The sequence below is a fragment of the Microcaecilia unicolor genome, chromosome 5, assembly GCF_901765095.1.
Source record: "Microcaecilia unicolor chromosome 5, aMicUni1.1, whole genome shotgun sequence".
NCBI classification, from domain to species: domain Eukaryota; kingdom Metazoa; phylum Chordata; class Amphibia; order Gymnophiona; family Siphonopidae; genus Microcaecilia; species Microcaecilia unicolor.
The window spans coordinates 3,705,512-3,727,823 of record NC_044035.1 but is presented as its reverse complement, the minus strand read 5'-3'; the positions used below and the strand labels follow the sequence as shown (position 1 = coordinate 3,727,823).

The window sequence follows — 22,312 nt, the reverse complement described above, 5'->3', positions numbered from 1 at the left end:
AGCATCATCTTCAAATCCTCAGGCCTGGCAGTGGAGCGGTGGAACGCTGCGACTGGCGCTGGCCTGCCCTCTGTGCTGTTGATTACCTGTTTCTGCAGGTTGAACCTGTGCTGCTGAATTGATCCAGAGAGGTCCACAGCTGAGGTGGGCAGGTGTAAGGAGCAGACCCTGTACAGAGCATCTGCACTCCTGGGGTTGAGGGGGGCAGGTGTAAGCATGGTGTTTTCTGATCTCTGATCAGTGGTAGTATGCATTTGGCCTGCTCTGTGCACTGCTGCTAAGTGACATACGCTTGGCAATGTTATGATGTGGCTGCGTGCAGATTAGGGGCTCTCCAGAATCTGTGGTTACTGGGCCAGGCAGCTGTGTAGCTGTGGGTGGGCCCTCCGGGGCCCCTGCTCTGTGGTCTGTATTCCCTGAGCTCCATAATCATTCAGCTTGGCAGCTCTGTGGCTCTGTTTGAGTGCATAGGGGGCCCTGATCCTTCTGCCTGTTCTCTCTGGGCTCCATTATTACTGGGCCTGATAGCTGTATACCTCAGTGCGGGGCTGTTGGGGGCCCCAGCCTTCATCCTCTGCTTTGCAGGCTCCCAGTTTCTACTTAGCAACCGACTCCAGATTTTCATGCCAGGTTGATCCAGTCCTGGTTTTACTCCACTGCCTGCAAGGACTTGTGGGGAAGTGAGTAAGAATAGGACTAGTTCAGCCAGAGCTGGGAATGAGAGCCAGCTGGCAGCCTTGGTTACTGGGCCTGGCCTGGCCGTTGTTGGTGTAACATGACTCTGAGTGCCATGGGGACGACCCTGTGATCCAGTTCACAGTCACCTGTAGCAGCAGCCAGAGAGTGAGCGTCCCCAGTCACAGTCAGGAGACCTGCCTCAGGGCTTTGCAGAGGAACAGGAGAAGGTAAGAGGACACTTGCTGTCTCAGAGCTGGAGAGGAGGAGGCATTTTTCAGTCTGGGACTGCAGAAATGGAGGTGCTCTGTATGGGGGGGGGGGGGGGGCTGCTCCTTATACCTTATTTTAAACAGAAGTTCAGTTAATAATATACACTTTTTGGTCACCTTAAATGTACTATTTATATATACATCCATAGAAAGTTTGAGAAATGTTAGGTTTTCATGGAGTTGTTAGTTCAATTGGTAGCAACAGCTTTACAGCAATGATTCCCAAACCTGGTCTTGGAAGCACCCCAGCCAGTCAGGTTTTCAGGATATCCACTACGAATATTCATCAGAGAGATTTGCATGCAGTGGAGACAGTGCGTGCAAATCTCTCTCATGAATATTCATTGTGGGTATCCTGAAAGCCTGACTGGCTGGGGTGCCTCCAGGATCAGGTTTGGGAATCATTGCTTTACAGAATACTTTTCTGTTTCAAAAGGATTTGTATTTGCAGATATCTGGTACCACAATGGGAACTACCTTTGTCCCATCCTTAGTTAATCTTTACTGGAATGACTTTGATGAAAGATGGCAGCAAACAAAAGGAACAGCAAACTCCCACAATATTCAAATAGAAGCAGAAGAGGTGGAAGAGTCGTGTTCCAGGAAATCAGTGAAAGAAAGAGAAGTCCAGAGTTTCTAAAAATCCTTTATTCTCCAACAATATGTCAAATGCGTGTGCAGTCTTGACCCGTCAAATGCATGTCCAATCTTGACCCAACATGAGTTTTTTTGAATGCTTGGCATCCTGCAAAGATATACTTTCTTTTTATTTATTTATTAGGATTTATTTACTGCCTTTTTGAAGGAATTCACTCAAGGCGGTGTACAGTAAAAATAGATCAAACATGAGCAACAGACAATTACAGCAGTAAAAATATTCAAAAATAATACAAAGTATGGCATGGTATACTATTTACAATGTCAACACAATACGTAATAGAACATAATAGATGATAGCAAAGGGTAAAGCAAAGATGTAACATAAAGAAGGGTAAGAAAGTAGGAAGAGTTAGAAAGTAATGTGATTGATTTAAAGAAAGTTGCACATGAGGTCAGAGAAATGGGTAAATGTTATCTGAGCTAGGGTAGGAGTGGATAAACATGTCCTGCTGCAGTATATGCAGCCCAAGTCACTCCTTGTGTGTGTGAGTGAGACTAACGAGTTAGTTACTTCTTCCGTTAAAGGCTTGGTTGAAGAGCCAAGCTTTCACCTGCTTCCTGAAGTAGAGATAGTCTTGTGTTCATAGCCTTTCAGAGTGCATCAGAGTCTAACTATCTGGTGCTAGGAGCATTTTTCTCCAATTTACTTGTTCCCCTACATGCATTTGTGGAAGACCCCTGAAGAAGGCTTTTATGCCGAAACATGGCCCATGTTGGGTCAAGACTGCACATGAATTTGACATAGTTGGAGAATAAAGGATTTTTAGAAACCCTGGACTTCTCTTTGTTTCACTGATGTCCTGCAACATGACTCTTCCACCTTTGATGAAAGATGGGTCATGACTTCCTCTTTTTTTTGGAAAAGATACATTGACAACATGTTTGTCTTATGGGGAGGCACAAAATCTGATCTACTTTCGCCTACTTGGTTGAACTCTAGGAATCTGGCTATTAAATGTGGCATTAAGTTTGACACACAGATCACATTTTCTAATGTTAAAATCGCTAAAATAGAGGCAGTGGTGCCCACACCCCAAGGAGTGTGGTAACAGGTCAGACAGGGTGTGAAGAAGGGTCTTGAAATCTGAGGCAATTTCTTGAAACCTTCTAGACAGCACGAAGACTGTTATTATGACAGTTATTAGTATAACTGTGTACTACTGTAATTTTAGTGACATGTTATCTGTCAATAGTCCCTAGTGGACATGTGATTTAGGAATAGGGTGCGAGGGTTTCATTGATCAGTTAAAGGGGTGCAGGAACCAAAAAAGGTCAACAACTCTTGCATTAAAACAACTAATAGTTTTCTCAAACTGTTTTTACAAAGCTGAACAATAGAAATACTTTTTTACATTATATAACAATTTTCATCCTAAAAGGCTGAAAGACAGTTTATCGTTTTTGTAATTTATTCGCCTCAGGAAGATATTCTTCAGCCCACAGCAGTACAGAAGACGTGCAGATCATTAAAAAGTGAGATTGTTGATTAGAGGATATCCTAATTGATTCGTAAAAATTCACATTTAAGAGTATTGCTCTATATGCAGCGTATTTAAGTGTATTGTAACTTTATCCTTTTGTCTTTTTCTGTTTATGGGGACAGATCTCAATATATAGACTTTGGAAGAAAGGTGGGAGAGGGAAGATATGATAGAGACATTTAAATACCTACACAGCATAAATGCACAGGAGGCGAGTCTCTTTCAATATGTCCTTCACCGGGGTCCGGAATGAGGGAGCATCGGATGAAGGTGAAAGGGGATAGACTCAGAAGTAACCTGAGGAAATACTTCTTCACGGAAAGGGTGGTGAATTCATGGAATGGCGGAGAGCTTGGGACATAAACATAGGATCTCTAAGGGAGTGAGAGGGAGAATAGAAGGCATGGATGGGCAGATTGGATAGGCCGTATGGTCTTTATCTACCTACATTTTTTAATGTTCCTATGTTTTGATGGGGATCGATGCTGGATTGCAACCTTGGCCAGACACACATCTACTATATGTCTTCCCTCCTTGGCTCATGATAGGCCATGTGTTGAAAAAGATTGCATTGCACCAGAGTTGAATAATTTTGTAGCCTCAGATTGGCCGCAGAGGCCGTGGTACGTGGATCTGATTCAACTGCTGGATGGGGGGCCCTTCCCGTCATCCACGGGTACATAGCCTACTGATGCAAGGTCCAGTGCTCATGGAAGATCTATGCCCCTTTGGTCTTATGGCTTGGCCTTTGAAAGGGCTCGGTTGAGACAAAAAAGTTATTTTGATTTGGTCATTTCTATCTTGCTGGTTGATCATTATATTCAAATCTTGGATAGTATAGGAATAACCTGAAATGTCTATAGATGGTTTTGAGATTTTTAAAAGATTGAACCTATAGAGTAAGACTGGATGGTGATCTGTCAGATAGATGGAGTAACTCTAGTGGGGTTCCTTAGGGCACCCCACTCTCCCCCTTGCTTTTTAATGTTTACTTACATTCTCTGGGTTATGTTATGGACACGTTGGGTGTTGGTTTTGGTCCCAGTTAATTCTTTGGTTTCATCTCATACAGATTTACTTCGTTATTGTTAATACCTTTGAAGTATGGATGAAAAAGCATAAATTTAAATTAAACTCAGAGAAGACTAAATTTTTACTAGTTAGCCACTCTCCAGATACAGATGAGAAAAGTACAGTGATAAATCAAATAGCTTATCAATTTTCTTCCTGTATTAAAGTATTAGGAATTTGGATAGATATTAGGTTGTCCATGGATCAGAAATTATTCTTTATAATGTGTAACTGGCAAAGAATTCAGAAGTATTTTAATCAGGACTAATTTTGTCTATCGGTACAGTCCCTGGTTTTAAACTTGCTAGATTACTGCAATATCATTTGCTTAGGAGTTTCTAAAAAACTACTGAAGAGACTTAATACCATTCAAAATGTAGCATTGATATTATTTATTTGGATTTTGCTCACACCTTTGTCAGTAGTAGCTCAAGGTGAGTTCCAGTCAGGTACACTGGATATTTCTCTGTCCCAGGAGGGCTCACAATCTAAGTTTGTACCTGAGGCAATGGAGGGTTAAGTGACTTGCCCAAGATCACAAGGAGCAGCAGTGGGGTTTGAACTGGCCACCTCTGGATTGCGAGACCGGTGCTCTAACCACTAGGCCACTCCTCCGCTTGTTATTCTTTTGGGTTCTACATGGAATGTTGCTACTGTTTGAGATTCTGCATGGAATCTTGTCACTCTTTAGGATTCCAGAATCTTGATATTCTTTGGGGTTCTACATGGAATCTTGTCACTCTTTAGGATTCCAGAATCTTGCTACTCTTTGGGGTTCTACATGGAATGTTGCTATTCTTTGAGATTCTGAATGGAATCTTTATTTATTTATTCAGATTTTGCTCACACCTTTCAGTAGTAGCTCAAATTGAGTTACATTTCCGGTACACTGGCTATTTCTCTGTCCCAGGAGGGCTCACAATCTAAGTTTGTACCTGAGGCAATGGAGGGTTAAGTGACTTTGCCCAAGATCACAAGGAGCAGCGGTGGGATTTGAATTGGCCACCTCTGGATGTCAAGACTGGTGCTCTAACCACTAGGCCTCTCCTCCACTCCACTCTATAAACAATTGCATTGGTTCCCAGTTTATGCGAGGGCATTATCTACATTTTTCTGTTTTGTATGTAAGATACTTCATGGTTTATCTCCATCTTACCTTCATAGTCTTTATGAAAAACACTAGAGCTATGAGAACCTGCTCTTTCTTTACATTTCCATCTTTAAAGAATATAAAGAGAACTAGGTTATTAGAAAATCTCTTATCATATCGGGCAGCTTGTTTAGAGAAAGAAATTCAAACCATGTTAATATCGGTGATAAATTATGCTCAATTCCATAGGCAGATTAAAACTTACCTATTTAAAAAATTTGTCCTGAATTATAGTGACTAATAGAGCGATATATTAGTTTCTTTTTTATTTTAAAGATTGTAATTCCAGGTAATATCCTGCTTCTTTAATCATGTAATCCGCATTGAACCGCAAGGTATATGGCGGAATATAAATTTATTGTTAATGATGGAAGAAGAAATTAGGTCTTACCTGATAATTTTCTTTCCATTGGTCCTTCCCACTATTCCAGAGGCCTACCTTGTGTTTCTGAGATGTTTAGTCGGTGCGAAGTAATAGATCAAATAATGACTGTCACCTTGCATGGTGCTTCCTGCATCTTGTTCTCTACCACTTGTCCAGAGATGAAAGATGTCCACACATGTTTGCTCGCCTGTTTAGTGTTAGGTTTGTGAGTTTTTTAAGATTATTGTGTTTATTCTGAGTTTCTCCTTGTCTACATAAATACTGAGGAGCTGGACTGGATACCAAGAGAGATCTGTTTCAGCTTAGTTTTCAGTTCTCTATCTCCATTTGCTGATTGATGAACACAAGTATCCCACAGTTTCTGGAATAGCGGGAAAGACTAATGGAAAGAAAATTATTAGGTAAGACCTAATTTCTCCTTTCTGTGTAAGAGCCTAAGTTTGGCTACCAGAACCTCTCTCCCACACTTTCCTATGTCAATGGTACCACACATACCAAAACAGCCGCCTAAAATTATATGTATGTGATGTGTGAGGGTCATCACCTTTGCACCAGGCAGGAAAGTTACCAAGTGATCATCATGTCCTCCAGCCACCCAGCAATCTACATGTCTAATGATTGAACTACCAATTAAAATGTCTATCCTAACCCTTCCCTCCTGAGCAGAAGCCCTGGAGGTAGATCCTCGGTGTAAGAGGATATTGCATCCCCTGAAGGGCAGGTCCTGGCTACAGGATCACTTCCTGCCTCTCCATGGTGATGCTGTCCCTTCGGGTGACCTTTCTTCTCTATGGCAACGCAGAGGTTGCCAGACTGGAGGTGGGACATCTCTATTATATCCGTGTAGGCCTCCTCTATAAACCTTTCTGTGTATCTCAACTCCTCCAAGTCTGATGCTCTAGCCTCCAGAGATCGGATCTGTTCTCCTGAGTGCTAGGAGCTCTTTGCACCGAGTGCTCACATTTGACCACTCACCAGCTGGGAGATAACCAAACATGTAACACTTGCTGCAAAAGACTGGATAGCTCCCATGGAATGTTGCCACTATTTGGGTTTCTGCCAGGTACTTGTGATCTCGCTTGGCCACTGTTAGAAACAGGATAGTGGGCTAGATGAACCATTGGTCTGTCTACTCTTATGTTCTTATGTTCACTGCTGGACTGCTGTCTGCATCTTAGTGTTAATTAGTTATTTAAAGTTTCTAAGAGAATAGGGATGCATAAACTATTACCTTATGTTTATTGTGTATAACGGAATTCAAACATGCGTGGGATATACATAAAGGAATCCTGTGCAGAAGGAATGGATCCTCAGGAGCTTAGCCGAAATTGGGTGGCGGAGCCGGTGGGGGGAAGAGGGGATGGTGGTTGGGAGGCGGGGAATAGTGCTGGGCAGACTTATACGGTCTGTGCCAGAGCCAGTGGTGGGAGGCGGGACTGGTGGTTGGGAGGCGGGGATAGTGCTGGGCAGACTTATACGGTCTGTGCCAGAGCCAGTGGTGGGAGGCGGGACTGGTGTTTGGGAGAAGGGGAATAGTGCTGGGCAGACTTATACGGTCTGTGCCAGAGCCAGTGGTGAGAGGCGGGACTGGTGGTTGGGAGGCGGGGATAGTGCTGGGCAGACTTATACGGTCTGTGCCAGAGCCAGTGGTGGGAGGCGGGACTGGTGGTTGGGAGGCGGGGATAGTGCTGGGCAGACTTATACGGTCTGTGCCAGAGCCAGTGGTGGGAGGCGGGACTGGTGTTTGGGAGAAGGGGAATAGTGCTGGGCAGACTTATACGGTCTGTGCCAGATCCGGTGGTGGGAGGTGGGACTGGTGGTTGGGAGGCGGGGAATAGTGCTGGGCAGACTTATACGGTCTGTGCCCTGAAAAAGACAGGTACAAATCAAGGTAAGGTATACACATATGAGTTTATCTTGTTGGGCAGACTGGATGGACCGTGCAGGTCTTTTTCTGCCGTCATCTACTATGTTACTTTGTTACATGAACTGCAAGTTCCTAGAACTAATCTATTCCTAAAGGCTAAGATCTTGCTTATGAAGTTGCCCTTCATGTTCAAGTGTACGTCTAGTAGCGCTTTAGAAATGATAAGTAGTAGAAGTAGTAAAACTTGTAGAGAAAAATTTCCCCTCCTATCCTCTGAACTGACTTAAATGCCTAGAAAGCAAAAACTGAGCCTGGGGTGGAAGAGAGTTGGGAATCCAACATTAACCAAATGTTTTGCTGCTAGGCTATGTCTTAACTGACTTTATTAAACACTGTGGCTGGATGGTTTGTGGCTTATGATTGGAGAGACTATGCCTATAGTCGAATGGTTTATGGTCTACAGTTTTAGGGTTTTCTGAAGTGGTTAGAAGATTGCAGCTGTGAGTGATGATGCTATAATCGGAAGGGTTCCTGGTGTAGTTTGATAGGTTGTAACCTTTTGTTGGGCATTTGCAGCTTCAGTTGGATGGTTTGTGGCCTTTGGTTGAAAAGGTTGTATTTAGTTAGAGGTGCTGCAGTTGGTAGGGGGGAACTTATGGCTATAGTCAGAGGGGTTGTGACTTATAGTTGGAGGAACCGTGGTTAGATGATCTGAGGTTTAGGATCTGCAGTTAAACGAATTGTGACTCGCAGTTAGAGGGGCTGCAGTTGTGGAGTGATTTCTGCCATATAAGGTATCTGACCTACAATTTGAGGGGCTGTGGTTTGAGTGCTTTTGACTACAGTTAAAGGATCTGTGGTTTAAGGATTGTGGATGTGTGGTTATGGTTGGATGGTTTGTGGCTTGAAGCTGGAGGAGCTGTGACTGAAGTTGGTAGGGTTGCAGTTACAATTGAATGGTTTTATCCTGTGGTTTGAGAGAGTTCTGTCATGAAGGACTGAAACTTCTGTTGGCGATGCTGTGGTGAAAGTGTTGTGGCATGTAATTAGATAGTTGTAGATGTGTATGATGGTACTGCTGTTAGATGGATTATGGCCTATTTTTGGAAGGACTACAGCTTTGGTTGGTGGAATTGTGGTTAGAATTTTACATTTTGGGGTCTATAGTTAGTGGGTTGTGCCTGCAGGTGATGATGCTGTGGTTGGATGGTTTATGGGCTGTGGGTGGTGGGTGGTGGACTTCAGTGGTAGTTGGTGGTATCATTGGTTATGTTGTTTGTGGGTAGTGGTTGGAGAGTTACAGCTGTGCTCAGGCTGCAGTTTAATGGGTTGTGGCCTGTGGTTGGAAAGGTTCTGGTTCTGCAGATGTTCAGCACCCAGGATCTTCTAGGCTTCAGAGATCCCTGAATATCTCTGTCATTTAGGAGCTAAAACACTTTTCCAAGAAATCTGTAAGTGATAAGAGACACAGTTGTCTTTGACATTTTTTGTGTCAACCTAAAATATATATTTGTTGTTTTTGTTTTTCATTTGTATTTAGGAGTCTTCATCACCCAAGCCTTTACAAGCAGAGAGTGTAAAATCTTCTGAACATGGCCAGACCATAAAGAAGAAGAAGCAACGGAAAAAAGGCACAGAGAAAAGTGTTAATCAGGACATATCACATGCGAGCCTCACCTTCCCCACTGATAAAGTGCCTTCCTTAGTAGCCCATGAAGATAATCAGGACATCCCACTCCCCAACAAGCAGATCTCTTCTGCAATAACCCCAGGAGATAACCAGGACATCTCCACTCTGAGCCTTGGGCTTCCCATCAAGGAGATCTCTTCTGCAATAACCCCAGGAGATAACCAGGACATCTCCACCCTGAACCTTGGGCTTCCCATCAAGGAGATCTCGTCTGCAATAACCCCAGGAGATAACCAGGACATCTCCACCCCGAGCCTTGGGCTTCCTATCAAGGAGATCTTCACATCAGTAACCTCAGAACTAAGCCAGGAAACCTCCAGTTTGCACCTTGGACTCCCTAACAAGGAAATCTTATCAGTAGTTCCAGACGACAACCAGGATATCCCTAGGCTGAATCTTTGGTTCCCCACCAATGAGATTTCCTTCCCAGCAACCCCAGAAGATAACCTGGGCACCCACAACTTAAGTCCTGGTCTCCCTACCAAGGAGAACTCTGCCTCAGTATCCTCAGAAATAAGCCATGACACTGTCAGCCTAAATCTCAGGCTCCCCATCAATGAGTTCTCAGAAGTAAGCCAGGACACAGCCACTCAAAGTCTCGGGCATGCCACCAATGAGATTTTCTCAGGAGAGAACCAGAACACATTTAGTTTGAGCCCTATCAAGGATATCTATGCTCCAGAAATTCTAGAAGATAGCCAGCACACCCTCAACTTGAGCCTTGATCTCCCCATTAATGACAGACTTGTTCCAATAGACCCAGGAGATAATCAGGACACTGTCTGTTTGAGCTCTGGCCTCTCTATCAAGGAAATTGGCACATCATTAACTTCAGGAGTAAGCCAGGACATCCACAGCCTAAATCCTGGACTCCCCATCAAAGAAATTACTTCAGTTATCTCAGATAATAACCAGGACATCCCAAGGCAGAGTCCTGAGCTCCCTATCAAAGAAATTACTACAGTAATCTCAGATGATAACCATGACACCTCCAGCCTAAGTCCCGGGCTCCCCATCAAGGAAATTACTACAGTAATCTCAGATGATAACCAGGATACCTCCAGCCTGAGTCCTGGGCTCCCCATCAAAGAAATTACTTCAGTAATCTCAGATGATAATTGGGACACATCCAGTTTGAAATCTGGGCTCCCTATCAAGCAGATCTCTTCTGTAGTCACCTCAGAAGATAAACAGGACAGTCCCAACTTAAATCTTGGGGCCCTCATCAGTGAAATCACTGCCTCCCTTACCTCAGGAGTAAGCTATGACACCCCCAGCCTAATCCTGAGGCCCCCCATCAGTGAGCTCTCTTCCTCAGGAGATAACCTGAACATTCCCATCAATGAGATCTCCCACCCAGTGAAGCCAGGACATGAGCAGGACATCTCCAGCCTGAAGACACCGGACCCCTTGGATGAGAAGTGCTCTTCAGAAGTCACAGGAACGAGGAGGTAGGACCACCTATTTGTATTTATAAAATACTCGTGTTTATAGTGGAAATCGTGTCGGACACATGCGCCAGCTCTGGAGCAGGTCTTCTCCTATAATTTTTAAGTATGTGTGTAGAAAAGAGTATTTTATAATTTAGACACGTACTTATGAACTCCGCTCCTGCACAACGTTTACATTATTGTCATGTGGTCAGTATTTTCTAGAAGGACATTTAGGTATATATGTGATCATACACACACAAAGATTACTTTATACAAGTATCTGCAACATGCCTAAATAAATAAATGTGATAAATCATAACGTAGTCAAAAGTGCCAACTGTATAAAACTTGGTAAATTTTTAAAAAACCCATAAGGGGACACTTTTTTAGTGGACCGATTTAATATACTGTATGTCTTGACTAACTTTTGGGAGGTAGCACTCAAATTTCAGCGAGATTTCCCTTTAATGTACTGATGCTTGTCCATATGATACGCTCCTCTGAAACCTCATTTCTTATACCTTACGTCCCCTCACAATCTTCAGGCTAGACCATCTTTTCATCAGATTTGCTTTGAAAACATACCGTCTTCTGTATTCTCAGTAGTTGCTCCTTCCTTGTGGAACAACCTCCCTTTGGGTCTTCATACTGAAGCGTCATTGCCTTGATTTAAATCAGCATTGAAGGCTCGCTTGGTTTGAACAATGTTACCCTAACTGATTGCTGATGGGGGGGAAACGGTGAAATCTGCGGGCTCGCAATAACAATTATGGCAGAGTCTTTTACTTTACATTGTAGCTCCTTTTCATTCTTTTCTATTGTTTATTGTACACCCCCTCTTCTCCCATTCATCTTTTCGGAACCCCTATCACCCCAATACCTAGTTTTCGCTACAGGAGTTATCCTCGATTCCTCCCTATCTTTCTTGCCGCATATTTCACACATTCAGAGTCAGCTTTCTGATCTTTCGGCAACTGCGTGCAATTCGTCACCTCTTTGACTCTAATCAATTTCATGCTCTTTTTCTCTCTTTTTCTACATCCCGTCTAGACTACTGTAACATCATTTATGCAGGTTTACCTTATATGGCATTAGAGAAGTTACGAACTCTTCAAAACTCTGCCCTCCGTTTACTTTGTCGTGCCCGTCATTGTGATCACAGCACACCTCTTGTTAAAGCAGTATCATGGGTTACCGGTCCAACAACACATCCTTTACAAAGCGGCAACATTGACATTCAAAGCTCTCCGAGTAGGTTTACCTGATTACCTTTCTTGTCTCACAATCCCTTATTCTCCTGCAAGAGTTCTCCGCTCCATTAGTGATCATCGTCTAATCTTTCCGAGTCCCAAATTTGTGTATTTAGAATCAACTACGCATTGCGCATTTTTCTTTCTTTCACCTCATGTCTGGAACAATCTTCCCCTTTCCCTCCGTAGCAATCTTTCCTTTCCAAACTTTAAATCTGAACTTAAGACTTGGCTTTTTATACAGGCTTTCGGAGTACCAGATAGTTAGAGTTCACCAGCCACCCCCCTCTCCTTTTGTTCCCCTTCATACTGCACGAATGTTTTAATCTCCCCTCCCCCTGTTCCCTCCTGTCTTCCCTCTATCCCTCTGTGAATGAATTTACTTCCCTATAGAATTTGAAGTTCTTTTCCTTTTTCCTCACATTTTTGGAATGTGTACACTGCTCTGCCCTGCATAGTCAGAGGGTATAGTAATCACTATTAAGCTATAAACTAGTGTAAATAGCAATATATCAAACGTGCAATAAACTTCCAAATGTGGCATAATAAACTCCTTCTTCAGCTCAGGGCAAAAGAGTGAATCATACTCCAGTGCTGACTGGTTCTTATATACTACTACTACTTATCATTTCTATAGCGCTACAAGGCATACGCAGCGCTGTACACCATACACAAAAGACAGTCCCTGCTCAAAGAGCTCACAATCTAAATATGGAATGTTGCTAGTGGAATAGCAACATTCCATGTAGAATCTCCAATAGTAGCAACATTCCAGAATCTCAAATAGTAACAACATCCCATGTTCCACTGCACTAACCACTAGGCTACTCCTCCACTAGGAACATTCCATCTAGAAGCCTGCCCTTGCAGATCAGCAACGTGACTGCGCAGGCTTCTGTTTCTGTGAGTCTGATGTCCTGCACGTACGTGCAGGACATCAGACTCACAGAAACAGAAGCCTGCGCAGTCACGTTGCTGATCTGCAAGGGCAGGCTTCTACATTACTACTACTACTTATCACTTCTATAGCCCTACAAGGCATGCGCAGCGCTGTACACCATACACAAAAGACAGTCCCTGCTCAAAGAGCTCACAATCTAAATATGGAATGTTGCTAGTGGAATAGCAACATTCCATGTAGAATCTCCAATAGTAGCAACATTCCAGAATCTCAAATAGTAACAACATCCCATGTTCCACTGCACTAACCACTAGGCTACTCCTCCACTAGGAACATTCCATCTAGAAGCCTGCCCTTGCAGATCAGCAATGCGGCCGCGCAGGCTTCTGTTTCTGTGAGTCTGATGTCCTGCACGTACGTGCAGGACATCAGACTCACAGAAACAGAAGCCTGCGCAGTCACGTTGCTGATCTGCAAGGGCAGGCTTCTACATTACTACTACTACTTATCACTTCTATAGCCCTACAAGGCATGCGCAGCGCTGTACACCATACACAAAAGACAGTCCCTGCTCAAAGAGCTCACAATCTAAATATGGAATGTTGCTAGTGGAATAGCAACATTCCATGTAGAATCTCCAATAGTAGCAACATTCCAGAATCTCAAATAGTAACAACATCCCATGTTCCACTGCACTAACCACTAGGCTACTCCTCCACTAGGAACATTCCATCTAGAAGCCTGCCCTTGCAGATCAGCAATGCGGCCGCGCAGGCTTCTGTTTCTGTGAGTCTGATGTCCTGCACGTACGTGCAGGACATCAGACTCACAGAAACTGAAGCCTGCGCAGTCACGTTGCTGATCTGCAAGGGCAGGCTTCTACATTACTACTACTACTTATCACTTCTATAGCCCTACAAGGCATGCGCAGCGCTGTACACCATACACAAAAGACAGTCCCTGCTCAAAGAGCTCACAATCTAAATATGGAATGTTGCTAGTGGAATAGCAACATTCCATGTAGAATCTCCAATAGTAGCAACATTCCAGAATCTCAAATAGTAACAACATCCCATGTTCCACTGCACTAACCACTAGGCTACTCCTCCACTAGGAACATTCCATCTAGAAGCCTGCCCTTGCAGATCAGCAATGCGGCCGCGCAGGCTTCTGTTTCTGTGAGTCTGATGTCCTGCACGTACGTGCAGGACATCAGACTCACAGAAACAGAAGCCTGCGCAGTCACGTTGCTGATCTGCAAGGGCAGGCTTCTACATTACTACTACTACTTATCACTTCTATAGCCCTACAAGGCATGCGCAGCGCTGTACACCATACACAAAAGACAGTCCCTGCTCAAAGAGCTCACAATCTAAATATGGAATGTTGCTAGTGGAATAGCAACATTCCATGTAGAATCTCCAATAATAGCAACATTCCAGAATCTCAAATAGTAACAACATCCCATGTTCCACTGCACTAACCACTAGGCTACTCTTCCACTAGGAACATTCCATCTAGAAGCCTGCCCTTGCAGATCAGCAATGCGGCCGCGCAGGCTTCTGTTTCTGTGAGTCTGATGTCCTGCACGTACGTGCAGGACATCAGACTCACAGAAACAGAAGCCTGCGCAGTCACGTTGCTGATCTGCAAGGGCAGGCTTCTACATTACTACTACTACTTATCACTTCTATAGCCCTACAAGGCATGCGCAGCGCTGTACACCATACACAAAAGACAGTCCCTGCTCAAAGAGCTCACAATCTAAATATGGAATGTTGCTAGTGGAATAGCAACACTCCATGTAGAATCTCAAATAGTAGCAGCAGAATCTCCAATAGTAGCAACATTCCATGTAGAATCTCAAATAGTAGCAACAGAATCTCCAATAGTAGCCACATTCCATGTTCCACTGCACTAACCACTAGGCTACTCCTCCACTAGGAACATTCCATCTAGAAGCCTGCCCTTGCAGATCAGCAATGCGGCCGCGCAGGCTTCTGTTTCTATGAGTCTGACGTCCTGCACATACGTGCAGGACGCCAGACTCACAGAAACAGAAGCCTGCGCGGCCGCATTGCTAATCTGCAAGGGCAGGCTTGTACATTACTACTACTACTTATCACTTCTATAGCCCTACAAGGCATACGCAGCGCTGTACACCATACACAAAAAGACAGTCCCTGCTCAAAGAGCTCACAATCTAAATATGGAATGTTGCTAGTGGAATAGCAACACTCCATGTAGAATCTCAAATAGTAGCAGCAGAATCTCCAATAGTAGCAACATTCCATGTAGAATCTCAAATAGTAGCAACAGAATCTCCAATAGTAGCCACATTCCATGTTCCACTGCACTAACCACTAGGCTACTCCTCCACTAGGAACATTCCATCTAGAAGCCTGCCCTTGCAGATCAGCAATGCGGCCGCGCAGGCTTCTGTTTCTATGAGTCTGACGTCCTGCACGTACGTGCAGGACGCCAGACTCGCAGAAACAGAAGCCTGCGCGGCCGCATTGCTAATCTGCAAGGGCAGGCTTGTACATTACTACTACTACTTATCACTTCTATAGCCCTACAAGGCATACGCAGCGCTGTACACCATACACAAAAAGACAGTCCCTGCTCAAAGAGCTTACAATCTAGATAAGACAGTACACAGACAGAACAATTAAGGGTAAGGGAATAGAGAGGTGAGGATACCCTTATCCCTTACAGGGCAAGTAAGTTAGGAGTCAAAAGCAGTGGTAAAGAAGTGGGTTTTGAGTTTTGATTTGAAAATGGCCAAAGATGGGGCTAGACGTACAGGCTCGGGAAGTCTATTCCAGGCGTGAGGTGCAGCGAGATAAAAGGAACAGAGTCTTGAATTAGCAGTAGAGGAGAAAGGGATGGATAAGAGAGATTTATCAACAGAACGGAGTAAGTCTAGTAGCGCTATAGAAATGTTTAATAGTAGTAGTAGCAGTACTCGAGGGGGGACGTAGGGGGAGACAAGAGTGGAGAGGTACTGGGGAGCAGCAGAGTGAATGCACTTATAGGTCAATAGGAGAAGTTTGAATTGAATGCGGAAACGGATAGGGAGCCAGTGAAGTGACTTGAGGAGGGGGCTATTGTGAGCATAGCGACTTTGGTGGAAAATACCTCTAAAAGTGGTTCACTACAATTTAGAAAATAAAATAAAAATTGATCATAGTTATCCTGAATAACAAATACTTAGAAATGACAAATTAAAATATGCCTACAAAAAATTCATTCTCATTATTCTTATATCGTCAATTGCCTAAAATACACTTCTGATATAAAAAATAGTCTTCAAAGCTCTTCTAAATAGTCAGTAATTTGTAACAGAGCGAATAAAATTCTTTGCTGCCTGATATGCGAAAGAAGCACCAAACAGTTTCCTTGATTTTATTCCTTTAGGATTTGGAAAGGAAAAGGTTGACAAAGTATGTAATAAATAGTTTTTAAGTGCTGAAGTGAATTCTGCTAAAGAGTAGATGTAATATGGAGCAAAGCCTTGCTGAATTTTAGAAACATAAGAATAGCCATACTGGGACAGACTGAAGGTCCATCAAGCCCTGTATCCTGTTTCCAACAGTGGCCAACCCAGGTCACAAGTGGCTGGCAAGATCCCAAAACAGTACAATACAATACATTTTATGCTGCTTATCCTAGAAATAAGCAGTGGATTTTCCCCAAGTCCATTTTAATAATGGCTTATGGACTTTTCTTTTAGGAAGCTATCAAAATCTTTTTAAAACCCCGCTAAGCTAACTGCTTTTACCACATTTTCTGGCAATGAATTCCAGAATTACAGAGTGAAGAAATATTTTCTTTGATTCGTTTTAAATTTACTACTTTGTAGCTTGATTGGGTCCCCCTAGTCTAAGTATTTTTGGAAAGCGTAAACAAGCAATTCACTTGTACCCGTTCTACTCCACTCATTATTTTATAGACCTCTTTCATATCTCCCTTCAGCCGTCTCTTCTCCAGGCTGAAGAGCCTTAGCCGCTTTAGCCTTTCCGCATAGGAAAGTCGTCCCATCGCCTTTACCCTTTTTGTCGCCATTCTCTATATCTTTTCTAATTCCACTATATCTTTTTTGAGGTGCGGTGACCAGAATTGCACACAATATTCGAGGTGTAGTTGCACCATGGAGCGATACAAAGGCATTATAACATCCTCATGTTTTTCAATCTGTGCCTCCTAATAGGAGGTGCAGTAATTTTCTAGCCCAAATTTCAGTTTGTATTGCTTGCTTTTCAAAGGCTGGGTTGTAAGTGCTGGTTGGGCAGGAGAAGTTTTCTGTGCCTGGTAGTGAATCCCCGACTCATCTGCCAGTCAGATTTAGTTGAACCTCAACACATCTGGCCGACATATCTGGCATAGCAAAGTTTCTGGAGCTGACGGTCTCATCCTGGCCCAGACGACAGTATAAATTGTTTCCCAGAGACTTGCCTCCTAAGGCGGCCCTTTCCTTGGGATACCCGCTGTCACTTCGGCCTGTTCAGCTTCTTACTGCCTAACTGCTGATGCTTTGCAGATGGAGCGGGCAGATCTCCTGTACGTAGAAATTCCTGTGCAACTTCCAACAAGCCAACTCTGCGTTGTTTGCCCTCTTTGTAAAACACTAGGGCAAATGAATCCCCTCCTCTCGTAATCGGTGGGTTAGAGGACATAATTCACTCCACCACTTAAGAGTGGTAGTTGATAAATCGTGGTAAATCTCTATTGGGTAACTGTCCCACACTATAGGGCTAGCCACCCTCGCTTTGTGCATCACGACCTCTTTCAATTTAAATTCAGCAAAACATACCACGATATCCTTAGGGGTATTTGGTCTTCTCGTCCCCAAAGCTCGATGGGCTCGCTCAACACGAATGGAGGCAGGGGCTTGAGGGTTGGCAGGATTAGAGAGCAGATGGGCCACAAGGCATTGCACAACTTCTTCACAATCTGAATACTCAGGTAACTCTGGCAACCCACGTATCCATATGTTGGAGTGACGGCTCCGATTCTCCAGATCTTCCACCTTGTCTAATAAATACTGGGTTTGTCGTTTTTGATCTTATAACTGTTGTTCAAGTGCATTTAGAGTCTCTGCATGCTCTTCCAGGCCCACTTCCATTTCAGCCACGCGGTTGCCCAATTCCGCTATTTCTCCAAGGAGGTCTGCTCCCAGCATCGCCAAATCTTGGCGCATTGCCTTTAAATCGGTTCTAATCTCCTGAAGCCAGATTGCATATTGTGGTCCATGAACCATGCTGCTGGGAGGGCTCCGCATCAGTGTCGATGGGCATAGAGTTATCCGGTGGAGGCTGCTGGTTCTCCAATGCCCGGGCGCCATGTTCCTCGGAGTGCGCGGTCAGAGACATGCCTTCTGTTGAAAAGTATATGTTTGTAAATTGACTGCTTTTGTTTGCGAAGCAGTCATGACCTCTATGGCCTCCTGTCAGATATGCATAACGTGTGGTATAGCGTTGAGGAAAGCTGCTAATAAAGCTAATTATTGACAGAGGCTCGGGAGCTCCGTTTTCAAGCTGCCATTCGGGTCTGTGATGTCACTTCCTCCCCATAACTATGTTCTGACCCCATACTGTAAACCGCCTCAAACCTCCCGCTGGGACTTGTGTGGTATACAAGCTCCAGATTAGATATTTCACATATGTTCCCTTCTTCAGAAGTTAGGTGTCATTGCAGCCTACCATTGTGTTCAGAATACTGTAAATACACATCAGAATCAAACTGTGAACTGATCTAGGGTTTAAAAAGTCCTCCCTTTCAACCCTTCATTCTGATCTGCCGTCTACGCCAAGATATCGAGAGTCAAACCCTTGCAGTAGATTGTGCATCTGTGATACCTTCACATTTTGCTTTATGTAAGAAAAAAGTTAATATATAAAACATTTACGAAATAAGATAAAGAAACATATTTTCGTAAAGCTTTCTGTCCTGTCAGATATAATGGGCCTCATATTCAAAAAGCATGTATAGATTTGATACTATGCCAGCTAGGTTTGGTGGTGGAGAAGGCACTTATTATATAAAGACACATAATTTAATTTAATTTCAGATCTTATATCTTACTTAACTTTTAGCTTCAAAGCAGGTCACAACAATAAAAAAGAACATTATACTTTAAATTCACTTTAAAATAGTAAGAAAATATACAATAATTTCATACACCTGAGTTTAAAGGGGGTCTGGACAGATTCCTGAAGGAAAAGTCCATTGATCGTTATTAAATTTTGGGGGTTTTGCCAGGTTCTTGGGGCCTGGATTGGCCGCTGTCGGAGACGGAGTGCTGGGCTTGATGGGCCTTTGGTCTTTTCCCAGCGTGGCAGTGCTTATGTACTTATGTACACTTGAGAAAGAAAGCATAAAACATAAGTAAATCACTCAGATAATCAAATGAACAGATATTTTTGGAATAACCAAGTCTTTAAAGCTCGCTGAAATACCATGTAGTCAGAATTTCCCTAATACTGGATGGCAAAAACCATTCCAGAGGCCATGGACTTTTCCAAATAACAGCAGTTCCCGTGAGGATCTTAAAGAACGTTGTACCTGATACACTGATAACCAGTTTGTCAAATAACTGGGACATAAGCCATATAAGGTCTTAAAAACAAACGTTAGTGCCTTAAATTCGATCTTCACAGGCAACCAATGCACTTCACACAACAACGGTGTGGAATGATTAAATTTCCCACCACCCAGAATCAGTGAGGAGCCTGCATATAATATTTAGTGGTTTCAAAAAAGAACAAGGCAACTTGATCTACAAACTCCAACGTGGAAAACAAAACATGCAGATGAATGGAAATAAAAATATTAAGCACAACGCAGAAAGATGCCCAATGCAGGCCGTGTTTTGCCCACATAGGTGCTGCATCGTGGTATACAAAATAATAAATAAAATCACAATGAATAAAACAATAAAAAATGACAAGTCTTTGTTGAATTGGACTATCTGTTATTTCTCGACTGTTTGGAATGCTGCTTCCTCTTTCCTAGATTTTACTACAGTTGCTATTCTCTTTTAATGTCGGCGGTACCTTGCAAACCGCTTTGATTTGCTCGTTGGTGTAAGATTGTATAGCAAATTTTAAATAAACGATGAGCGAAAAGTGCCCACTCTACATACAGACTGTACATCTTGCTGAAAATCAGGTATAAAAATGTCTAGTCTGTTCATAGAACCAGAGATATTTAGCATTTGTACATCTAATTTACATGTACAGACGCTGAATACTGGTGCCTTTCTGAATAACTGGTATGTGAAATAGGAGGCAAGTGGGAAAACCACCGTGGACGTCAGAAACAAAAGGGACAACCTTGATACTTTAAGGACGATTTATTGATAAAAAGACTCAACACAGCATTGTGTTTCGGCCTATGGCCTGCCTCAGGAGTCTGTTGATGACAAATAGATGATAAAATCTCCCATGTAGTATCTTTTTGGCAAAAAACGTTAAAGAGGGATCTTAAAAAAGGCCGGGTGATAACAATCGACATCAGTGCTACTTCTGGTCGCTTAACCAATGCACTGGTACGTGTAGCAGTGCGTCCAACTATGTCCAGAAAACTCGAACGAGCTTGGAAAAAAATAAAAGACGAACACACACTCAACGCATGGAAACAAATACAAAGAAAATACAAATACGCAATAAGACAGATCAAAAGGTCATACTACAAAACTAAAATAGGACCAGATTACAAAGACACGAAGAAATTATACCAACTTGTGAACAAACTACTAGACATCACCTTGGTCACCACAATCCCATCTGCAGACAACCTTGCTAAATACTTCAATGAAAAAATTGCAAACCTACGCAACACGTTACCTCAGGACAACACCGATATTGAAAATTTCATCACTGGCATGGACCCAACCCCTTGTGAATACCCAGCAGACTGAACCTGATCAAACTTCACTCTCCTCACCTCCGAAACAGTCACCCAGGCGATTAATAAGTTCTCTAACTCTAACTGCAAACTGGATACCTGCCCCAGCTACCTATTAAAATCCGCCCCCACCGCTTCATAGCAGACCTCACATCCCACTTAAACTACATGCTTCAACAAGGTCTCTTCCCTAAGGAAAATGGCAACATCCTACTCACCCCAATACCAAAAGATCCCAAGAAAAAAACAAACAAAATCACCAACTACCGCCCAGTAGCATCAATCCCACTGGTGGTTAAACTGATGGAAAGCATGGTAACCAAACAACTTACTGATTATATAAACAAATTCACAATACTACATGAATCATAATCAGGATCCGCCCCATCCATAGCACTGAAACAGTACTAATTACCCTCCTAGCCAAATTCAAGCAGGAAAAAGCAACAGGTAAAAGCTCTTCCAATTCGACATGTCTAGCGCGTTCAACATGGTAAACCATAAAATACTACTAAGACTCCTAGATTACTTCGGGATTGGCGGACACATACTTAATTGGATCAAGGGTTTCCTAACCACTAGAACATAGCAAGTGAAATCAAGCTCAAACATATCATCAACGTGGAAAGCAGAATGCGGAGTACCTCAAGGATCACCACTATTGCCGATCCTTTTCAACCTAATGATGACCCCACTAGCCAAGTCCTTATCCAACCAAGGCCTTAACCCTTTTATCTATGCAGACGATGTTACAATATACATTCCTTACAAACATGATCTGACAGAAATCACCAATGAAATCAAGCTCAGCCTGAATATCATGAACTCATGGGCAAATGCATTACAGCTAAAACTCAACACAGAAAAAACACATTGTCTCATACTCTCTTCCCAATACAATACGAACAATCCCACAAGTATAAACACCTGAGACCATACCCTCCCTATCTCAGACAGCCTGAAAATTCTCGGCGTTACAATCGACCGTAATCTCACACTAGAGAACCAAGTGAAATCTACAACAAAGAAAATGTTCCACTCTATGTCGAAACTCAAATGCGTGAAACCATTCTTTTCAAGGGAAACATTCCGCAATTTGATACAATCAATGGTACTAAGCCATGTAGACTACTGCAATGGAATTTATGCAGGATGCAAAGAACAAATTATAAAGAAACTGCAGACCGCTCAAAACACGGCAGCCAGGCTTATATTTGGAAAAACGTGATTCGAAAGCGCCAAACCCCTCCGTGAAAAACTGCACTGGCTTCCAATCAAAGAACTTATTGCTTTCAAAATGTACACCCTGGTTCATAAAATCATCTACGGCGAAGCCCCGGGATACATGACAGAGCTCATAGACCTACCAACCAGAAACACAACAAGATCAACACGAACATACCTAAATCTCCACTACCCAAGCTGCAGAGGACTCAAATACAAGTCAACTTATGCATCTGGCTTTTCCTACATATGCACACAACTATGGAACGCATTACCAAAAGCCGTGAAAACAACATATGATCACCTAAACTTCCGGAAATCTTTAAAAACCAACCTGTTCAA

At 43.1% G+C, this 22,312-nt stretch overlaps 1 protein-coding gene across 6 annotated transcripts in view; it reads left to right on the top strand.

Moving 5' to 3' along the window:
• The window catches only part of TACC2 (transforming acidic coiled-coil containing protein 2), a 209,638-nt gene that overhangs the window by 35,293 nt on the left and 152,033 nt on the right, over positions 1-22,312 (top strand). For all 6 annotated transcript variants that reach the window (XM_030202587.1, XM_030202588.1, XM_030202590.1 and 3 more), the window contains one exon: positions 9,102-10,702. In XM_030202587.1, coding sequence (XP_030058447.1) covers positions 9,102-10,702 — 1,601 coding nt within the window. The remainder of the gene's footprint in view (positions 1-9,101; positions 10,703-22,312) is intronic.